Here is a 19,761-nt window from a genome sequence, read left to right as displayed (position 1 = left end):
ATGAGGAGCCAAGGAGGCCAGAGAAACCGGCTTGGTGAACAAATCTGCAGCATTCTCTGCTGAAGGACAATACTCCAAACACAAATCTCCAGCATGTTACACGCGGAAGCTCTAGGGGTCTTCTTACAGCCCACTGAGAACATGCTGATGCAAAAACGCAGACAGAAGGGAGAGTAGAGAGAGAGAGAGAGAGAGAGAGAGAGAGATGGCTGGAAATTCAGTATATTTCATATGGTACAAAAAGGTACCTAATTCTACAGCCCTAGGCTGCCTTGCATAAAAGGTGTAAATCACCAAAACAGTCCTAAACTTGGACCATTCCTTAAGGGAATGAATGATTATAACAATGAGCATCCTTGCCTATTTATAGGCCCTTTGGACACAAGGAGAAATGGCCGACTACTTGTCGGCCAGCCGACTTGGCATCTTCTCCATAAAACGCAGCGATTGCAGCCACCTCACCACCACTGGTACAGCCGACGTCATCCTTCCTGCAGCCGACAGTCCATGCCTTGCTCCAAGTCCACACTAGCCACTTCTGCACTCTATGCTCCTAGTCCTGGTTCTAATGATCTTTTTCTTGGCTGCCCCTTCTGGACTAGATCCAGAGAATGTCCATGGCAATTCTTGCACATGACATCCCCCTCTACTAAACTTGATGACGGGATTCCAACCTATTCTTGGATGACTGTCATCATCCCATTCTTTTTCCGAAGTCCCTCTGCCATCCATCCGTCTCTGGCAACCCTTTTCTCTGAAAACCCAGCTCGGTCTCCAAAACCACTCTCACTCTGAATAAGATCTATGCATCTGTTCCATCCAGTCCCCAATCCATTCTTACCCTCACTCTGAACACTGTCTTGGTCTTCATTCCTGAAAAATGAGTCTGGCACTCTCACATCACCCCTTGGAGGATCATCCTCCCTTGGGACCGTTGCCCGAAAACCTATCTGGCTCACAGGACTGCCATCCCCTCTGGCTTTGTGGAACACCACCAACAAACCTCCAGGGAGCTCTTCCCGACCTTGTGTTCCTTGCCTTGGGCTTCGTATCCGTGCACTTTCTTGTACCTTGGACCTGTACACCATCATATGGGACTGAATCAGTGTTTAGCTTTGCTGAGCCTGATGCTCTGATACCAAAGTTACATGCGGAAGCTCTAGGGGTCTTCTTTCAGCCCTAAACACCACTGAGAACATGCTGATGCAAAAACGCAGACAGAGTAGAGAGAGTAGAGAGAGAGAGAGATATGGCTGGAAATTTAGTATATTTCATATGGTACAAAAAGGTACCTGTAAACCGGCCTCTGATAGAAAGGGCGGTGAAACAAACACTCGCACATAAAACACTTCAACACCATTGAGATCTGCTCGAACAACTCGTTGAAGGAGGAGCTGAGTCATCATCATTTGACTAAGAATCCACAATTGGAGGTGTAACAAAAGTAGAGGGAGCAGGAGGAGGAGGCGGAGGCAGAGGAAGAAGAAGTTCACCACCCCCCTCAGAAGAAGTAGGAGTCTCGACGAACACCACATCACGGCTCACAACTACTTTGCCAGCCTGAGGATCATAAAGACGATATGCCTTGGACACTGTGCTTTATCCGAGAAAAGTCATAGGCTGTAGAAATGCTGAGCTAACAACATAATCCATATACCTCCGTGTGGGTACTGATTCTTTCCCAAAAACCACGGGTCTTCATGCAATAGAGCTGGTACAACAAGTACAACTCTCCATTCAACCGGTACAATAGGTACAATGGCTGGTACAGTTGATATAGTGGCTGATACATAAGGTACATTGGTTGGTACAGCCGGTACGATGGCAAGTACAACAAGTACAAATGCTGGTACAGCATGTACAATGGCTGGTACAATCGGTACGGTGGTTGGTACAGCAAGTACATAGGCTGGTACAAGTACAATGGCTAGAAATCATAATAAATGATTAAATACCCTTGCCTTCAGTATTTCTTCGCGATGGAAGCCTCCAAAACAGTCCCCAACAGCCGGTATTCTTCATGGGCAGCCTTCAAGAGAGAGAGAAAGAGAGTAGCCATCATTAGGGCAGCCTGTAACGGTGGTAGAGGCTAGTGTGCAGCAAGAGAGCCTCCATTAATGAAGAGAGAGGGCTCCAATTTATAGATTTGGGCCTCCCATGAGCTAAAATGGCAAGAGAAGGCTACAATGACAAGTGGAGAGCCACACAATAGCTGAAGTGACAAGTGTGAGGCCACTTGTCTCACTTTGATCCACTTTCTAACAAGTGTCAGGCCACTTGTCTCACTTTGGTCCACTTTCTTGCCACATGTCCCAATCTAAGAGATGGGTTCTTCCATAAACTTTATCTCTAAAAATATCCCAACTGGTAGACATTCTGTCATAGGCACTTTGCCAACTCTTGGTATCTGCTCAATTCCAGATGTAATGACGCGAGCAGAATTTCCATCAGAGTCGGGCCAAAAATAGCAACTCTCCTAAATTTTAGGAGTGTGGTCCTTTGTATTCTAGGACGTGTCAGCGCTGAGCAGCAGGCGCACTTCAGCGCACCAACAACAGGCGCACCTCAATCGACAGCATAGGATGGCTGGTAGCGCGAAGGCGAGCCAGGCGGACACGTAAGCCACTTGCTATACCAGCATTTGTACTTGTTGTACTTGCTGTAGCAGCCACTGTACCGGCTGTACCAACCATTGTTGTCACGTGCACACCAGCCAGGTGTACAGTGACATGGCATCATTCTAGCATCATTAGCATCATCAGGATTTTATCAGGTATTATTCAGGCATTTATGCAATTTTATAGGCATTTATGAGGCAGCCGACTGGCTTTATTGGTATTTTATGGGGGATATGTACTGGCCGACTGCAGCCCATCTGGCCGACCAGCCCTCTCACCCCTATATATTCAGGCGCCTCTTCATTCAGTGATGCAAGCCCATCAGTGAAGCGCATCCTCATCTGGATCATCAGCGTTTCACGCTCATCATCAGCAGCAGTTGCAGTTAACGCATCATCATCAGCAGCATAACCAGCAAACGCATCATCCTCAGCATCATAATCAGTAACGCATCAGCATCAGCCTTCATCTTCAGCAAACGCAGCAACATTCAGCTCAGTTCAGCCATCAGGTCTGCGTTTCATCATCCCATCAGCATTCAGCATCTGTTCCAAAGCCTCCCTTCAGTGTTTCCTTCCCAGGAGACAAGGGAAAGAGTGGACAGCAGTTCATCCGCATATTCAGCATATAGGCAGCATATTCAGCAGTACAGATCCATTTGGATCTCATTGTAACCGCATTCTTCATATAATATAGCTGCATTGCGTTGACACCTATTTGTCTGTCTCTTAAACATCATTAAGTGCAGTTTAGTTAGACTAAGGTTGTGATTACTACGGTCTTAACCACTCTCATGTCACAATTGTACTTGTTGTACCGGCTCATTTGAGCTATCAGCTTCTACAGCGAGCTTTGAAGGATAGGTTGGTTGAGGGTTTACCAACCATCAAGGCTCCATCTTCTGCTTGTTCCTCTTGTTTACAAGGGAAGCAACACCGAGCCACCTTTCTGAGGGAGCCGACACATATCTGCGACATCACTTGCTCTTGTTCATGCAGACTTATGTGGTCCAATGAGTACCGCGTCTTTGAGTAAGACATTGTACATGCTCGTGATGGTGGATGACTTCTCTAGATATACTTGGGTCTTCTTTCTGAAGTCCAAGGATGAGGCTTTTCAACACTTTTGTGATTGGAGAGTTGAGGTGGAAAAAGAGACTGATTACTCTGTCAAGGCTCTCAGGACTGACAGAGGGGGTGAGTTTACATCCCAGGAGTTTCAGCAATATTGGAAGACCCATGGCATTTGGAGACAGCATGCTACAGCTGTCACTAGCCTGGACATTTTCCAGTATGAAAGGGGTCTGGTGGACTCCAGGATGTCTAAATATTTGGAAAGTACAAGCTTTGGGAATGGGGGATTACCTTTGCTTTGCTACCTAAGCCAGGAGAGAAATCAACGCCTGTATGGTTTTGCAGCGACTCTACCCAACAGATGCGACTGAAATTTAGTCCTCAATTGCTCTTGCCTTTGCCTGTGCTCTGATACCAGTTGAATGGGAAAAATTTAGGGTTTCTGCTCTGCTGCCAGCCGATGCCAAGACTCGTTCTGCAATGTTCTGTTCGCTTCTTGAGGCTCCAGCAGCCGCAGTCGACTCACCGCATCCTGAGCCTTGAACAGCCGTGGCCCGCAACGATTTAACATTGGGGCTCTGTGCAGCCGCACGCAAACAGCACGATGCTTTGTGGAGACAACGGCCGGAGAGAGAAAGCAGATCATTCCACAACCCGCGCTCAGGTTGGCCAGGTCCTCAAAAGGAGAAATGAAGGCTTGCGAGATGAATGCATATGTGTAGAAACCCTAGCTGCTCCCTCGTTCGCAATAGTGCGAAGGAGAAAGCAGTTTTCTCTGGCTGAGAGTAAAGGCCGATCTACCCGTCTATCTGCGGCATTTGCATTCACTCATTCATCCTGCATTTAAGCCTTCAAAATCTGCACAGAAGGCCTGTCTAGCGTCCGCTTCTCTCTTCCTGTATCACCACTCTCGCTCACACTGACTGGGTCACAACCGACAAGCTACTTCAGCCCTCCAGGTTCCATGGAGCTACACACACACACACACACACAGCCTGCATAGCAGAAGTTGAGCCACGCTTTCCTCTTTGATGGCAGGGCGTTTCTGAAGAAACTCAGCTACAGAGGATCAAGACAGCAACCTATGCTCTGATACCAGTTGAATGGGAGATAGAAGATTAGGGTTAGAGTTATTCATGTGGGAGACATACACAGAGAGAACAAGGGAGAGAGAGAGAGAGTTGTGGGGATAAGTCAACTCATGGGAATGAGTGTGTGTGACTCCCCTATCACACATGTATATTGCACTAGTACACATAGTGCACTTAGTACATTAAAAGTACTAAGTGTACTATGTACTATAACTTATGGGCTTGTACACACTATAAGGGTGGGCATAGTGCCTTTACCCCAACAATGGACAACCTTCAAGAGAGAGAGAAAGAGAGTAGCCATCATTAGGACAGCCTGTAACAGTGGTAGAGGCTAGTGTGCAGCAAGAGAGCCTCCATTAATGAAGAGAGAGGGCTCCAATTTATAGATTTGGGCCTCCCATGAGCTAAAATGGCAAGAGAAGGCTACAATGACAAGTGGAGAGCCACACAATAGCTGAAGTGACAAGTGTGAGGCCACTTGTCTCACTTTGATCCACTTTCTAACAAGTGTCAGGCCACTTGTCTCACTTTGGTCCACTTTCTTGCCACATGTCCCAATCTAAGAGATGGGTCCTTCCATAAACTTTATCTCTAAAAATATCCCAAAATATCCCAACTGGTAGACATTCTGTCATAGGCACTGTGTTATGCAGCGGAAGTCTTTGTATTGGTTGATCCTGTCACACAAATGCTCACACCGTCTTCTGTGTCCTGAGTTTCGTGAGTTTAGCAATCCATTTCATTACTTCAAACTTTAAAGAGATGAGAGAGAGATAGATGAGAACTGTACACCAAATTGGGTCCCGAATTACCCACTGAAGGGCCCCCTACCCCGATAACGAGATAGTATTTGCTTTATTACTTTAGAGAGAATGACTTTGGACTGTAGATAAGCCAAACGCAAGATCTCGGAGGATCGGAGAGCGGCTGATCTGTACACTGCTGTAGAAACACCTCAATGACTTGATCTCGAGCCTATGCACTCTTCCCAAGGGCATGAGGAAGGGCTGCACACCTGAGGCTGAGAGAAGAAGAAGGTGGACTGTTCTACACTATGTTAGAATGCTGAAAACACTTATGAATGCTGTGTTACCTTCACCAGATGACTGCTGCATGTGTGGATGATGCACAGAAGGCTGGACACTGATGCAAACAACAGTTTCAGGGCTGGAAACTGCTGTAGACTGAACCTTCAGGGCTGGAATCTGCTGTGGACAGAAACGCTGAGGTGTAGAGAGGGCTGAGGACTGAAACGCATGAGAAACAGGGGCTGCTGGGCTGCTGCTGTACGGCCGGAACAGAAACGCAGATGGACTGCTGTACGGCTGTGCAAAACGCAGGCTGCAAACTGCTGAATCTGGCGTTGAATTGAGGATGAACTGTGGACTGAATCTGGGCCTGAACTGAGTGCTGAATTCAGGGCTGAATGCAGGCGCCTAGGGCTGGGCTGAAGCTATGGTTCTCAAGGGCTGGAGAAGAAAGCTTATGGGCTCTAGGACTGGATTAGTCTTGGGCTGAAAGCAAGGAGGAGGAGAGCTCTTAGCACAATGAAGACTGAATGAGGAAAAGAGGCTCTAGGCAAGCCTATTTATACTAACTGGAGGTTGGTCATTTAATAAAGTTAATATTTATAAATGCCCAATAATGCAAATAATGCTAAATAAATACTAATAAATATGGGAAAAATACCAGATAAATCCCAGTAAATTCCCTAAGGCTTTGGGGATGTTCTAAATGATGCACAGGCATATGTATGCATATTATGCAAGATGCAAAGTGCTTTCTGATGCAAATCCTAAGGCTTCTACTGACTCTACATGCATGAATGATTCTCTCCAAGTGGGTTAAGGGACTTGACTGACTGACTGACCCACTAAGGCTGAGGAATGACCTACGTAGCTCGTGCCTAACTTATCCTGGACTGAGGATGTACAATGGGGTCACGGCGTACAACAATTATCATCCTATTGGGTTCTAAAACTGTACAACTGCTGCACTTCTGATGATGAGCCATCTTGTCACCATGCACTGAGTGCAGAGTGCATGTGACAGGCACTTTGCCAACTCTTGGTATCTGCTCTTCCAGATGTAATGACACGAACAGAATTTCCATTGGAGTCGGGCCAAAAATAGCAACTCTCCTAAATTTTAGGAGTGTGGTCCTTTGTATTCTAGGATAATCCCCCATTCCCAAAGCTTGTACTTTCCAAATATTTAGACATCCTAGAGTCCACCAAACCCCTTTCATACTGAAAAATGTCCAGGCTGGTGATAGTCGTAGCACGCTGTCTCCAAATGCCATGGGTCCTCCAATATTGCTGAAACTCCTGGGATGTAAACTCACCCCCTTTGTCAGTCCTAAGAGCCTTGACAGAGTAACCAGTCTCTTTTTCCACCTCAACTCTCCCATCACAAAAGTGTTGAAAAGCCTCATCCTTGGACTTCAGAAAGAAGACCCAAGTATATCTAGAGAAGTCATCTACCATCACGAGCATGTACAATGCCTTACTCAAAGACGTGGTACTCATTGGACCACATAAGTCTGCATGAACAAGAGCAAGTGATGTCGAAGATATGGGTCGCCTCCCTCAGAAAGGTGGCTCGGTGTTGCTTCCCTTGTAAACAAGAGGAACAAGCAGAAGATGGAGCCTTGATGGTTGGTAAATCCTTAACCAACCCATCCTTCGAAGCTCGCTGTAGAAGCTGATAGCTCAAATGGCCAAACCGAGCATGCCAAAGAGCAAAAGAAGAACCAGAAGAAAGCAGAGCGGTCAACTTGTATAGACCACTATCTTGGACTCCCTGAGCCAAGATGCTACCAGTCTCCTCATCACAAATGGTAATCTTATAACGAGAGAAGATCATCTCCGCACCCTGAGCTGTAAGAGCACTCACTGACAAAAGGTTAAATGCCAAATCTGGAATGTACAAAACGTCAGAGAAGTACCTCTTGTCCTCGAAAGAGCGGAAGATGGGGATGATGCCATGTCCATGCACTGGCACGGAAGAAGAATCACCCAAAGTGATCTCGCCTGACTTGGCAGTGAAGTCCTCGAACCAATCTCGATGGGGTGTCATGTAAGCAGTAGCACCGCTATCCACAATCCACGACCGCGACTGAGAAGTCACAAGAGCAAGTATACGACGAGTACCTGCTAATAGAAGAATACCATCATCCTTCTTGGTCTGAGACACCACTGTAGAGGAAGAGTTCTTTGCTTCTTCGTCCCGCTTCTTCTTGTGACATTGGGGCGATTTATGACCCTTCTTGCCACAATAATGACACTCAATGTCCTTGTTTTTAGAAGATTTGCTTGTCTTTACCCTTGTCGTTATCCTTGGAGTTCTTATCGGAACCCCCTTTCCCTTTCTTCTGTTGATTCTTCCCTTTATCTCGCGCAGCCAAAGCTCCATCAGAACCACCAGAGGTGCCAGTCCGCTCCTCAAAGCGAGACTCAATCTGCATAATGGAGGGGAGAACTTCCTCCCAAGTAACTGGAACAGGATGAGGAGAAGAAACAAGAGACTGAAAATAAGCATCAAACCTCTCTGGAAGCTTAAAGAGAAGCCGAATAGCCATATCCTCTGTAGAGATATCCTTGCCACAAACAGCAAGCTCGTCTCGGAGATCTTTCATCTTCGAGATGAAAGATAAAGATAAAGATGGAAAGGATATCTCTACAGAGGATATGCTTTCATCTTCGAGATGGAAGCAGATAAAGATGGAAAGGCAGAAGTTGATCGGTTCATAAGCTACTTTTCAAACGCCAAAATCCGACCCAGAGACTTAATCTCGTAGAGATCTGCAAATGCCTTCCAAACTTCATGTGAAGCATCTGCTGTACGCACATGAAAGAGAACAGAATCCTGACAGTTCAACATCAGAAAGGAGAAAACACGACGATCATTCGCCTGCCAAATATGAATCTGTGCCTCAATCACACCACCGGAAGCAAGGGTGGGAGGGGTGGCATTGGCAAGTGTAACAAGCCAATCCCAAAGATCCATGCCACGCAAGGCTGATTTCACCTTCACCTTCCACAAAGTGTAGTTGGAACCATGCAACTTTGTAGACTCAAAGAACATATGAAGTGTAGTCAGGGCAGCCATCATAAAAGCTTGGACTCAATCTCAAAAATATGCACAATCTCGGAAGGACTGTCCACCATAGGTACCAAGGTTGCCACCAAAGCCAGAACCACCACAATACCCCCTCTGCAAAAGGGAATGTCCACCGGAGAGGAAAACGCAGCCAAAGAGGGGCTGTTGTCCTAAAAAAAACAGGCCGCCCAGTTCCAAACTCCAAGTAGAAGAAAAACGCTGATGAGAAATTACCTTCTGGCCGTAAGCGATGAAGCCAAGTGAAGGGAAAGCAATCAGCAGCAGCTGTCCAGAAAACACAGCAACCAGAGGGCTGCAAATCTGAGAAAAATGCAAAGGTGAAGGGGCTGTAGATAGGGCTGAATCTAGGGCAGCAGAGGGTATCGTTGAACCGGGAGTGATGATACCATGAAAGAGTGCATAGAGCGGAGACAAATAAGCACTAGAGTGTGCTGAGTAGAGTGTGCAAGAGAGAGAGATATGGAGCAACTATGCTGAATATACTTAAGTGATACAGTCCCAAGCAAGAGACAGAAATAGTCTCATAAGTGATGGAGTAAAAGACAGACTAGGCAAGATGGAAAAGTGAGAGGCCAGCCCACCTATTTATAGGTAGGAAGGGCTGGCCAACTGGACATGCTACTACTGGCCGACTAGACATGCTAAAGCTGGCCGACTGGGAAAATACATCCAGACTGGGAAAAATCCTAGAAAAATATGTAAATAAGGGGGGCCAGCCCACAACCAAGGGCCATGCAAAAGGGACCAAAAGGACACCAAACATGGGCAGAAACTGGGGATGAATGTGTTAGTAGTCATCTCCTATCTGTATATTTACACCAAGGCCTCTGTTGTGGGTGTGCCCGCCCAATTTAGGTGTTTTCTCATTTCTCCCCACTCTCCATATTTTTCCCTATTTTTTCCTTGGTGTGGAGGGCTGTACGACTGCTCTGCTGCCCCTGACTTTCCCCTGTGTGCTGGCCAACATGGTCTGCTGCTAGCCGACTAGGAGATGCTGGCCAACTGGAGGGCAGAGCTGGTCATGGGCACTAATGTGTTCTCACACATTTAAAAGGAGGGCTGGACATTTTCTTTTGATGGTGCCCTTAAGTATTAATTATGCATTAAGGCTTTATAACCTTTAAAAAAAGGCTTTGCATGGAACTTAGTATGATTCCCCACATGGGTGGTGGGTGGTGGTTGTTTTCTCTCTCTCCATCGCCTGCTGGCTGCTCTCTCTTCATCGCCTCTCTCCCCAGAAGGTGGAATGGAGTGCTGTACCCGCCTGAAGCTGCCCACGCCTGCTGTACCTGGCTGATTGTACCCTGTTGCAAGTATTGTACCTGCCCTGTACTTGGCTGATTGTACCCTGCTGCAAGTACAGAACCTGAATACCACCTGGCTGACTGTACCTGCACACGTGTGAAGCACTTGATGTACCTGCTGTACCTGCTGCAAGTACAATACCTGCATAGTACTTGACTGGTTTGTACCTCCACGTGTGTGAAGCACTTGATATCCTGATTGTACCTATTGCAAATTGTACCTATTGTATCGGAATTATACTCATTGTACCAGGTGCTCTCATATTTTTCTCATTTGTATAAATCTAAAATTTGCAAATTTAAATTCAAAGAATGCTTTAAGTTGTGTAGTGCACGAGCATGGCATGTATATGCTGACCATGTTCAGGAAATTCATCCTAGTGTGGCTAGTATATTTCCCTGTGTGGTGTTGTTAACCGCGCTCTCAGAGCTTCTGAGAGCCAATGAAGGTTAGACTCACCCGGGAATTTGGGAGCAAAGCTCATTAGGGAGAACCAGGCCACATTCCCTTCGCGGTGTACTCCTTTGCCTGCGTTAGTACGGGGCGTGCCTCTTGGTGCACGGTCCCGGAAGACCAGTGAAAGGCAGGTGTCCACCCAGTGAAGGTGGGAATGAGCCTGTGATTTGGGGCTACTCCAACCAACACCTTTACATCGACTTGAACCACTTTTATTTGGTTGTTTTCACTCCCTTGTGGAGAAATGTGGCCTGTTAGGCCCGTGACACTTGTACAAATATAAATACTCCAAGAAATACAAAAAAAGTATTGAGGAGGGGCCGGCCCTTTCTGGCCCCAGTGCTGGTGTCATTTGTATTTTCAGTATTTCCAGTATTTGTGTTGCTGATGTTGTTTCCATTGTTTAATAACAGTTAAATTAAGTGTTCTAAATATGTGTTTATTGTCTTCCGATCTGTAGGCCTCTTGTAGGGAGCGGTCACACTTCATCTTCTTCGAGCGAGGAGGCAGTTAGCTTCACCGCAAAGGATACTCGGGAATGGATTCTCGATAGTGGTGCTTCCAAGTGAAAGAGTGCACAGAGCGGAAGCAAAGGGGCACAAGAGTGTGCTGAATAAAGAGTGCAAGAGAGAGAGAGAGATATGGAGCAACTCTGCTGAATATACTGAAGCAAAACAGTCCCAAGCAAGAGAGACAGATAATCTCATAAGTGAGAGAGCAAAATATGTACAAGACTGAATGGAAAGTGAGAGGTCAACCCCACCTATTTATAGGTGAGGAGGGCTGGCCGACTGGATAGATGAGCTGGCCGACAGATAAAATACCAAATGAGCTGGAAAAAATCCCAAAAAAATATGAAAAAAAGGGATGGCCAGCCCACAATCAAGGGCCATGCAAAAGGAACCAAAAGGACACCAAAATGGATAGAAACTGGGGATGAATGTGCTAACACCCCCTCTCAGCACCAGATGCTGAACATACTCCGAGAAGCCGAAGAAGTCGTCCTCTGTCAAAGACAAAAGAATGCAGCAACAATAGATACCAAGAAAGCTCCACAAGCAATCTCCACAACAACTCAACTACAAAAGCAACAGAACAAGCTGCCAAGTACACTGCTCTTCTAGAAGACAGCAACCATGAAGGTTGCGTCGTGCTGCTCCAAATATCGGTGCCAACCCCAAATGAAAACACTGTCACAAGAATCCCTAGAAGCCTGTAGCTCCAAGAAGATAATACCCTCAAAAGAAATAGAGTCCATCTGCTCCAACTCTGTACCAAGAGTAGCCAAATGCTGTACAATAGCACCCTCCTCGAAGGTCGGCATCGCCAGATGTAAGAACTCAACTGCCTCCTCTGAAAACTGATGTCGGGACTCCACAAGCCCAACCAAATCCAAATCCCAATCCTTCAAGCCTTGGAAGTACCACTGTCCCCCAGGCACGGTCACGGACACCTAACCACATGCCAGTAGAAACAGTTCTCTACCTAAACTTTCCGAAAACTGCCGAAATACCCTGTAGTGATGAAACAGACGCGAATTTGGCCCCCTCTGCAAAAGGGAATGACGGAAAACGCAGCCAGAAAAGGACTGCTGACTTGAAAAAACAGGCCGCCTATGTCCAAACTCCACGTGGAATGAAACGCTGATCAGAAAATTACCTGATGTGGCTGCAAGCGATGAAGCCAATCTGAAGGGGAAGTAGATGCTGTCCAAAAAACGCAGCAACAAAGAGGCTGCAAATCTGAGAAAAACGCAGAGGAGAGGGTGCTGAAAATAGGGCTGAATCTGCGGCAGCAGAGGAGTCGCTGAACCGGGAGCGATGATACCATGAAAGAGTGCACAGAGCGGAAGCAAAGGGCCACTAGAGTGTGCTGAATAGAGAGTGCGAGAGAGAGAGAGAGAGAGAGAGAGAGAGAGAGAGTGAGGGAGCAAAATATGTACAAGACTGAATGAAAAGTGAGAGGCCAGCCCCACCTATTTATAGGTGAGAAGGGCTGGCCAACTGGAGCTAAATAAGCTGGCCGACTAGAGCAGATGAGCTGGCTGACAGGTAAAATACCAAATGAGCTGGGACAAATCCCAAAAAAATATGGAAAAGAGAGGTGGCCAGCCCACAATCAAGGGCCATGCAAAAGGGACCAAAAGGACACCAGAAATGGGTAGAAACTCGGGATGAATGTGCTAACACCAGGCACATGACTCCTTCCCGTGACTTCTTTCTGGATCTGAAATGGGCAATTAGGTTGCATTTTTATTGGCGACAATTCCACAATTCCGATACACAGTGAGGGCCGGATGGAGATCATTCCCGATGGCAGAAAGGGGAAGCAGTCCTCTCAGGTTCTTTACGTCCCAGCACTTGGTTTTCATCTATTGTCAGTGCATGAGGTATGCAAGACTAGCTTCCGAGTGGAGTTTGAGGAGCATTCTGTTGCTCTACGGGACCGCGAGACTAGCCAGGTCGTTTGGGAAGGCGGCGTGGAGAATGGTATATACAAACTCTCCGCACTCTCCTCTTTGACAGGTTCTCAGGTTGTGAATTGTGGCACTTTCGGTTTGGTCACTTGAATGTGGATGCGATGCGGCGAGCTTTCCGGGACCGGATGGTGGTTGGCTTGCCATATGCAGGCAAGGACGCTGCAGTTCTTGCATTCGTGGTAAGTAGCACACAGGGAATCCTTTCCGAAGCAGGCTTCCAAGCGGGCTTCGAAACCATTGGAGTTGGTACACACTGACTTGTGTGGACCTATGCAGACAGCATCCTTGGGAGGTTCATTGTACTTCATGCTGCTTGTTGATGATTGTTCCAGATTCACATGGGTTTATTTCCTTTCTTAGAAGGACCAAGCCTTTGCTTGGTTCAAGGAGTGGCATGTAATGGTGGAGAAAGAAAACAACTTGCAGTTGAAGATTCTTCGGGCTGACAAAGGAGGTGAATTTTCTTCCAATGCTTTCGTGAGATTTTGTGCAGAAATGGCATCAAGAGGGAGCTGGCCAATACAGGTTCACGGTCAAAGAATGGAGTAGTTGAACGTAAGAACAAGACTGTGGTGGAGATGGCGAGGACGATGCTGGAGCATCGTCATCTTCCTCGTTCACTTTGGGGAGAGGCTGTGGCTACGGCTGTCCATATCCTCAACTGGTCTTCGACGACTTCAGTACCAAACATGACTCCCTTTGAGGCATATTTTGGCAAGAAACCTGATGTCTCCCATGTCCGTGTGTTTGGGAGCGAGGCGTGTGTTCACATTCCGAAGATGCAGAGAGGGAAGCTCGACTCAAAGTCCCAAAAGCTTATCTTTGTGGGATATACCTCTCTTTCCAAGGGATACAGGCTATATGATCTAGAGAGGGACGAGGTTGTTGTCAGCAGGGATGTGGTCTTTGATGAGCATGTTCCGGTTTCCACTATTGATGAGCCGCCACTTCTTGGAGACCCCAGAGGATTCTGATGATGATTCCCAGTCTATTGTTCCAGCTGGACAACCTTGGTCACTTCAGGAGGTTGAGCCCGCAGCTAGAGATGAGCCCCCACAACAACAGGAGGCTCCGCGTTTTGTTCAAGTACCCAGGTGGTTGGTGGACACCCTTCGGGAGTCGAGTGTCACGGAGCTTCCATGCCCAGACCAAGCACATAGAGATACAATATCACTTTGTTCGTGAGAAGATCTTGGCTAGTGACATCTTGCTTCTTTATTGTTTGACGGAGGACAGTGCGGCGGACCTCTTCACGAAGTCTCTACCTCAAGCTATGCTCCGGCAACACTCAGCTCACTGGGGTTGGTTCCACATCCAAGAGTTGAGAGGGGGTGTTAGCAGTCATCTCGTGTCTGTATATTTACACCAGGGCCTCTGTTGTGGGTGTGCCCGCCCAATTTAGGTGTTTTCTCATTTTTTCCCTCTCCATATTTTTCCCTATTTTTTCCCTGGTGTGGAGGGGTGTACGACTGCACCGCTGCCCCCGACTTTCCCGTGGCCGACGGTTTGCTGCTCGCCAACTAGGAGATGCTGGCCGACTCAAGGACAGAGCTGGTCATGGGCACTTTTTCTGGCTGTCGGCTGTTTTTCAGCAGGCCGACTGGCTACCTGGGGCCATATAAAATGGCCCCTTGCCCTCCCACACTTTTCATCTTGTATGCCGGGATTTCTCTTGTGCATATAGCAGAGTTATACGCTTCTCTCTCTCTCTCTCTCTCTCTCTCTCTCTCTCTCTCTCTCTCTCTCTCATTTCTGCGTTTTTCTGCTGTGCACTTGCTCTAGGTGATTTCAGATCTTGTCTTCATCTCCGCTACATATTCTGACGGAATGTGCTAACATGCCCAACACATACTGTACAACAGTTTTCAGCAGTACATCTCTATCTTCTCCCGCCATGGCCCAATCAAATATCAACACTACACACAGAAGGTATCTGCTTGCCCAACACATACTATAAAACAGTTTTCAGTAGTACATAAGGTACAATAGGTATTTCATGACCTGCACAGCAGTTGTTAGAAAGTACAAAAGGTACAATAGGTACTCCAAGTACTGTGCACTAGCGAGTACAAAATGTACAATAGTGTCACACGTGGAAGCTTTGGGAGTCTTCTTTCAACCCTAAACACCATCCTGAAACATGTTTGATGAAAAACGCATAGTCAAAGACTCTTAAGATCCATGTGGATGGTTTACCTACTAAAGGATGGTCCAAAGATGATAGGAGTAATACTTAGGTTGACCAATTACGTGAAGAGGTGCCAATGACTGTATAAGACTTAGTAATGGCCAAAGTTTCACCACATGGAGTCGTACACTAGAAAACTTACCACGCCAAACGCAGTAAGAAAAGTTTCCAAAAAAATCAAATAAACTTAAAGGCACAAAGATATTGATCGTAGAGAAATGTCCAATGCAGCTCATGGCAAAAGAAGACAGAATCAACTAAGGTTCAAGCAACTCCGTAGAGAAGACAAGTAGGCAAACTATCGTGATGGTAGTTTCTAGGACCCTCATTAAGGATCCACGCTAGCCTAACCAAAAGCCAAAACAAAACCAAATCCATTCTAATTAAGCTAAATATACATGATGCTTGGAATCATAGCTCTACTAGCTGATTAGTATCACTTTTTCTTCTTTGGGTATTTTCTTTTACTAGACAGCATACATGGCTCACGCGGCTCCATAGAGAAGGCAAGTAGGCAGTCTATTGTGATGGTAGTTTCTAGGGCCCTCATTAAGGATCCACGCAACCCTAACCAAAAACCAAAACAAAACCAAATGCCTTCTAATTGAGATGAATGTACATGATGCTTGGAATCATACCTCTACTAGCTGATTAGTATAACTTTTTCTTCTTTGGGTGTTTTCTTTTACTAGACAACATACGTGGCTAAAGCCTCCACGGTCTTCATGTTATGTATTCGGTGTCAAGAGCTCATTTTGACTTTCACAGCCATCAATCTCTCTCTCTCTCTCTCTCTCTCTCTCTCTCTCTCTCTCTCCAAAATGCCTACTCCTTCTTGTGGCCTAAGAAGATATGGTCATGCAGGGATTACATGCTCGGTCCACCACACTCTTGAGTCCCTCTGCCTCAGTACATAGCTTGGATGCACATAAGTAATACATTTGGCTACAGCTAAGGCAGCCCAATTCCCAAACCCTTCACATGGCTGGCTGTTATAATTCTCAACCTGATTCTACCTATTATAATTCACTTACCGGGACAAACCCAAAAGATTCCTTCAAGGAGTTAAAGATGGGATACTACCCAGCTATCCCAGCCGGAGACATCATGTTACCGGGGGACACAAATTCTTGTACTGAACACATCAGCTTAACATTGACTTAGATACCTTATGTCCTTGGATAAGACAAGATGATGCATTCAACACAGGATGGGTCTGCACATCAGATGCCATGGCACATATCATGAAAAATGTCTCAGAAGACTGCGGAAACAACAGATAAGTGATTCTGAATGGCATACCTACCTGGAGGGACACACGGATCTTCACATGCCACACCCTCGCTAGCAACAGTATTATTGACTGTGCCCCGGTGCATGATTCATGTCTCCAACAAGTGAATCACTTTGCCTCAAGAGCACTTCATCCACAATACCACCGTGGTCTTCATCTCCATCTACATTGGTAGCCCTTGCAAAGAGAGACTCCTGCAGTGGCAGCCCACTCTCCATGATCCCAACTAGATTTTGAGTATACAGAGGCATATGAGGAGAAATATTCTGGGTGCCAGCAATGCACTCTCTACAGGAGGTCTGGTCCATCTGGTTTCTCAAATAACCCCTCTGGGTTATCATCACTTCAGGACTGATCACACCTTGTTCAGGATCCTTGGGATCCACACCATTCCAATGTCACTTTGGTTGATGTGCTCACTAGCAACCGTCCTCCTAGTCATTTGATACTTCACATCTGCTTTGTTTCTTCAGGATCCTTGGGATCCACACCATTCCAATGTCACTTTGGTTGATGTGCTCACTAGCAACCGTCCTCCTAGTCATTTGATACTTCACATCTGCTTTGTTTCTTCAGGATGATTCTGATACTCTCTATATCTGCAATTTCCCTTCTGTTGATTTTGCAGTTTCTACTTTCCCTTGCACTTCCTTGCATTCCTCGTCATACCACTAATTGCTGGAAGGCACGATGTACCCTATTAGCCCCCCTGCGTAATCAGGAAACATGCATAGGCAGCCTCGTGAATGGTCATCTGCAAAGTATCACAAGCCTTCAAGCGGTCAAGGAATCCATTCCCTACTCCATTCTGCTCTTACAGACAAGCACCACACCTTTAAAGATTCTAGGCATAAAGAGAACGTCATTGTACCTAGCCAAAGGCATCCACAGCTGGGCACACAATTGCCACCCTTCACACTGAATGCCATAGATTGCACAGCATGATAGGACACTCGCTGACCACGGGACAACCTTCCTCCACTGTCAACCAGATCTGTCAACACTGACTCCAAATAGGTTTAGGATGAGAGCCCAACTCTACTCACCTGTACTGCTCACGAAGACATCAGAGCCAGCTTCCCACAGCTCTTCTCTGACTGCTCCTCAATTGCAGCCTTCCTCTCCCGGCGGCTACCTTTATCGCCAAGCTTCTGGACAAACAACACCAGCTCACTGGTACTAGAACAGGCACTGCATCCCACACCATACCCTTGCATGGGTGACCTCACATGTACCCACTTCAGCAACACTGCACACCCCACCACCAGACACCACACACACACACTCTAGCTAGATTTCGCACGTGACATTTTGTATCTCTATATTTGGTCCCATAGGCCATATGAGAGGTAATATCATCATCATCATCTCTCTCTCTCTCTCTCTCTCTCTCTCTCTCTCTCTCTCTCTCTCCCCATATGCCCCTTGCGCTGGTACTAAGACAGGCACTGCACCCCACACCATAATCTTTCAGCACCCAATTGGCAACACTGCACACCCCACATCACACACACTCTGGCTATGATGAGGATATTAACGACCATGGAAGCCAAAGATGGCCTATGGGAACAAAAAGAGAGACAAAATGTCACAGGTGAAATCTCATCACCATAATTCTCTCTCTCTCTCTCTCATATGTCCCTTAGCCTGTTTACATCACATACACCCCGCCCATACCACCCAGAACTTGTTCATCCTCCACATGTACGACACGTTATTCTGTGACCAACCTTAAGCTACCGAACATCATTCCTTTCTTTGTTTTGCATACTCTCTCTCTCTCTCTCTCTCTCTCTCTCTCTCTCTCTCTCACACACACACACACACACACAAACAAACAAACAAACAAACAAGCAAGCAAGCACAAGCTGTCAAGCAAGCAAGCAAACACAGCTTGTGCTTCGCACGAACCACTCCACTGGCCTAGAAGCAGTGGCTAAATGACCATACCTGCAAGATCTAGTGATGGCTTCAAGACCAATGGTGGAGAAGTCGGAGCATTTATCAAGCTTGAGGACCTGGAGCATGTGCCCGCGCTGTTTCGCGAGGGTGAACAAATCCTCATCCGTGACAATCATGCGGCGGAGGTGGATAGATTTAAGGTATTGGCAGTTGACGGCAATCTCAGAAATCCAGGGCTTCGCGTAGCCGCCCCAATCATCAGGGATAAGATTGAACATGGCGGCCCGGGGTTTACCTTTGAGCTTGACGGCTTCGAGGGCCTTGAAGCGACGGGTGAGGCTGGGAGGGTCGATGGCGTAGCAGCAGGCGATGGTAACATCCGAGCGGGTGCGCCCTTCAACACTGTACCATTTCTTGCAGACGAGGGAGATGGAGCTGCGGTCTGCGGCGTCTTCTATGTAGGCAAACACGAACTCAAGGGCGGTTTCCGGTATGCTGTCGCCGGAAATGGGCGTTGTCCGCCCCATCGCGGCTTAGATTCTCAAGGTCAACGCAGGGGTGAGCTTGAGAGTGAGAGGAGGAGGGAGAGAACCGCTCATGCCCAAGCTGATTCTGCTATTGTGGTGACCAGTGTTGTATGGTGGCCACAACAGGATAGGGGTAGTATGATGTCTGCGCCATTAAGCCGAATAATATCATCATCTCAGAAGGAGGTAGTACCGTCGTTGCTCCTGCATTCAGGGGCGTTGGGTGGGGTGGAGCGTGGCACTTTGCCACCCATGAGCTCATGCAGCCACATCAGCAACTCTCATATGGGGAATCTTGCTTTGTTTCATTCCGTAAGCTAGTGGGTGGTTTTATGGAGCTTTGCTGGTCTCTCCACTGCACCTTAATTAGCTCACGGTTTTATGGAACTTGACAGAGGCTCTGCTCTTTCAGTGAACTAGTGGGCTGACCCGTTCTTCGCACGCCTCATTCTACCGTAACCTCCTCAAACCTCCTCCTCTCTTCCCAAACCTCCAAATTGTTGCCACGTGGAAGCTTTGTGAAACTCTTCTTTTATATAATATATATAGAGAGAGAGAGAGATGCATCATCCTATATGAATTTCAAGGCATCAAACACCTTTGCAAACAAGGCCACTTCTCCTAAATCATAGAAGGGCCCCACCTTGTATGCTTTAAGTTGGCAAAAAGTTAGATTGAAAAAGTCCCTTTGAAAGCATTTACA

General features: G+C 46.9%; 1 protein-coding gene across 1 annotated transcript in view; it reads right to left on the bottom strand.

The window, feature by feature from the left end:
• Positions 1 to 19,441, bottom strand: part of LOC147636198 (coronatine-insensitive protein homolog 1b-like) — a 29,120-nt gene extending 9,679 nt beyond the window's left edge. Inside the window, exon 1 of the mRNA XM_086801627.1 lies at positions 18,580 to 19,441. Within this exon, the coding sequence (XP_086657753.1) occupies positions 18,580 to 19,058 (479 nt within the window). The 5' untranslated portion in view covers positions 19,059 to 19,441. The remainder of the gene's footprint in view (positions 1 to 18,579) is intronic.
• Between the last annotated feature and the right edge of the window lie 320 nt (positions 19,442 to 19,761).

Source organism: Cibotium barometz, chromosome 8 (genome assembly GCF_041138505.1).
Source record: "Cibotium barometz isolate CiBa-2024 chromosome 8, ASM4113850v1, whole genome shotgun sequence".
In the NCBI taxonomy this organism is placed as follows: Eukaryota; Viridiplantae; Streptophyta; class Polypodiopsida; order Cyatheales; family Cibotiaceae; genus Cibotium; species Cibotium barometz.
Note: the sequence above shows the minus strand (reverse complement) of the source record. Positions and strands in the feature narration are given on the sequence as shown.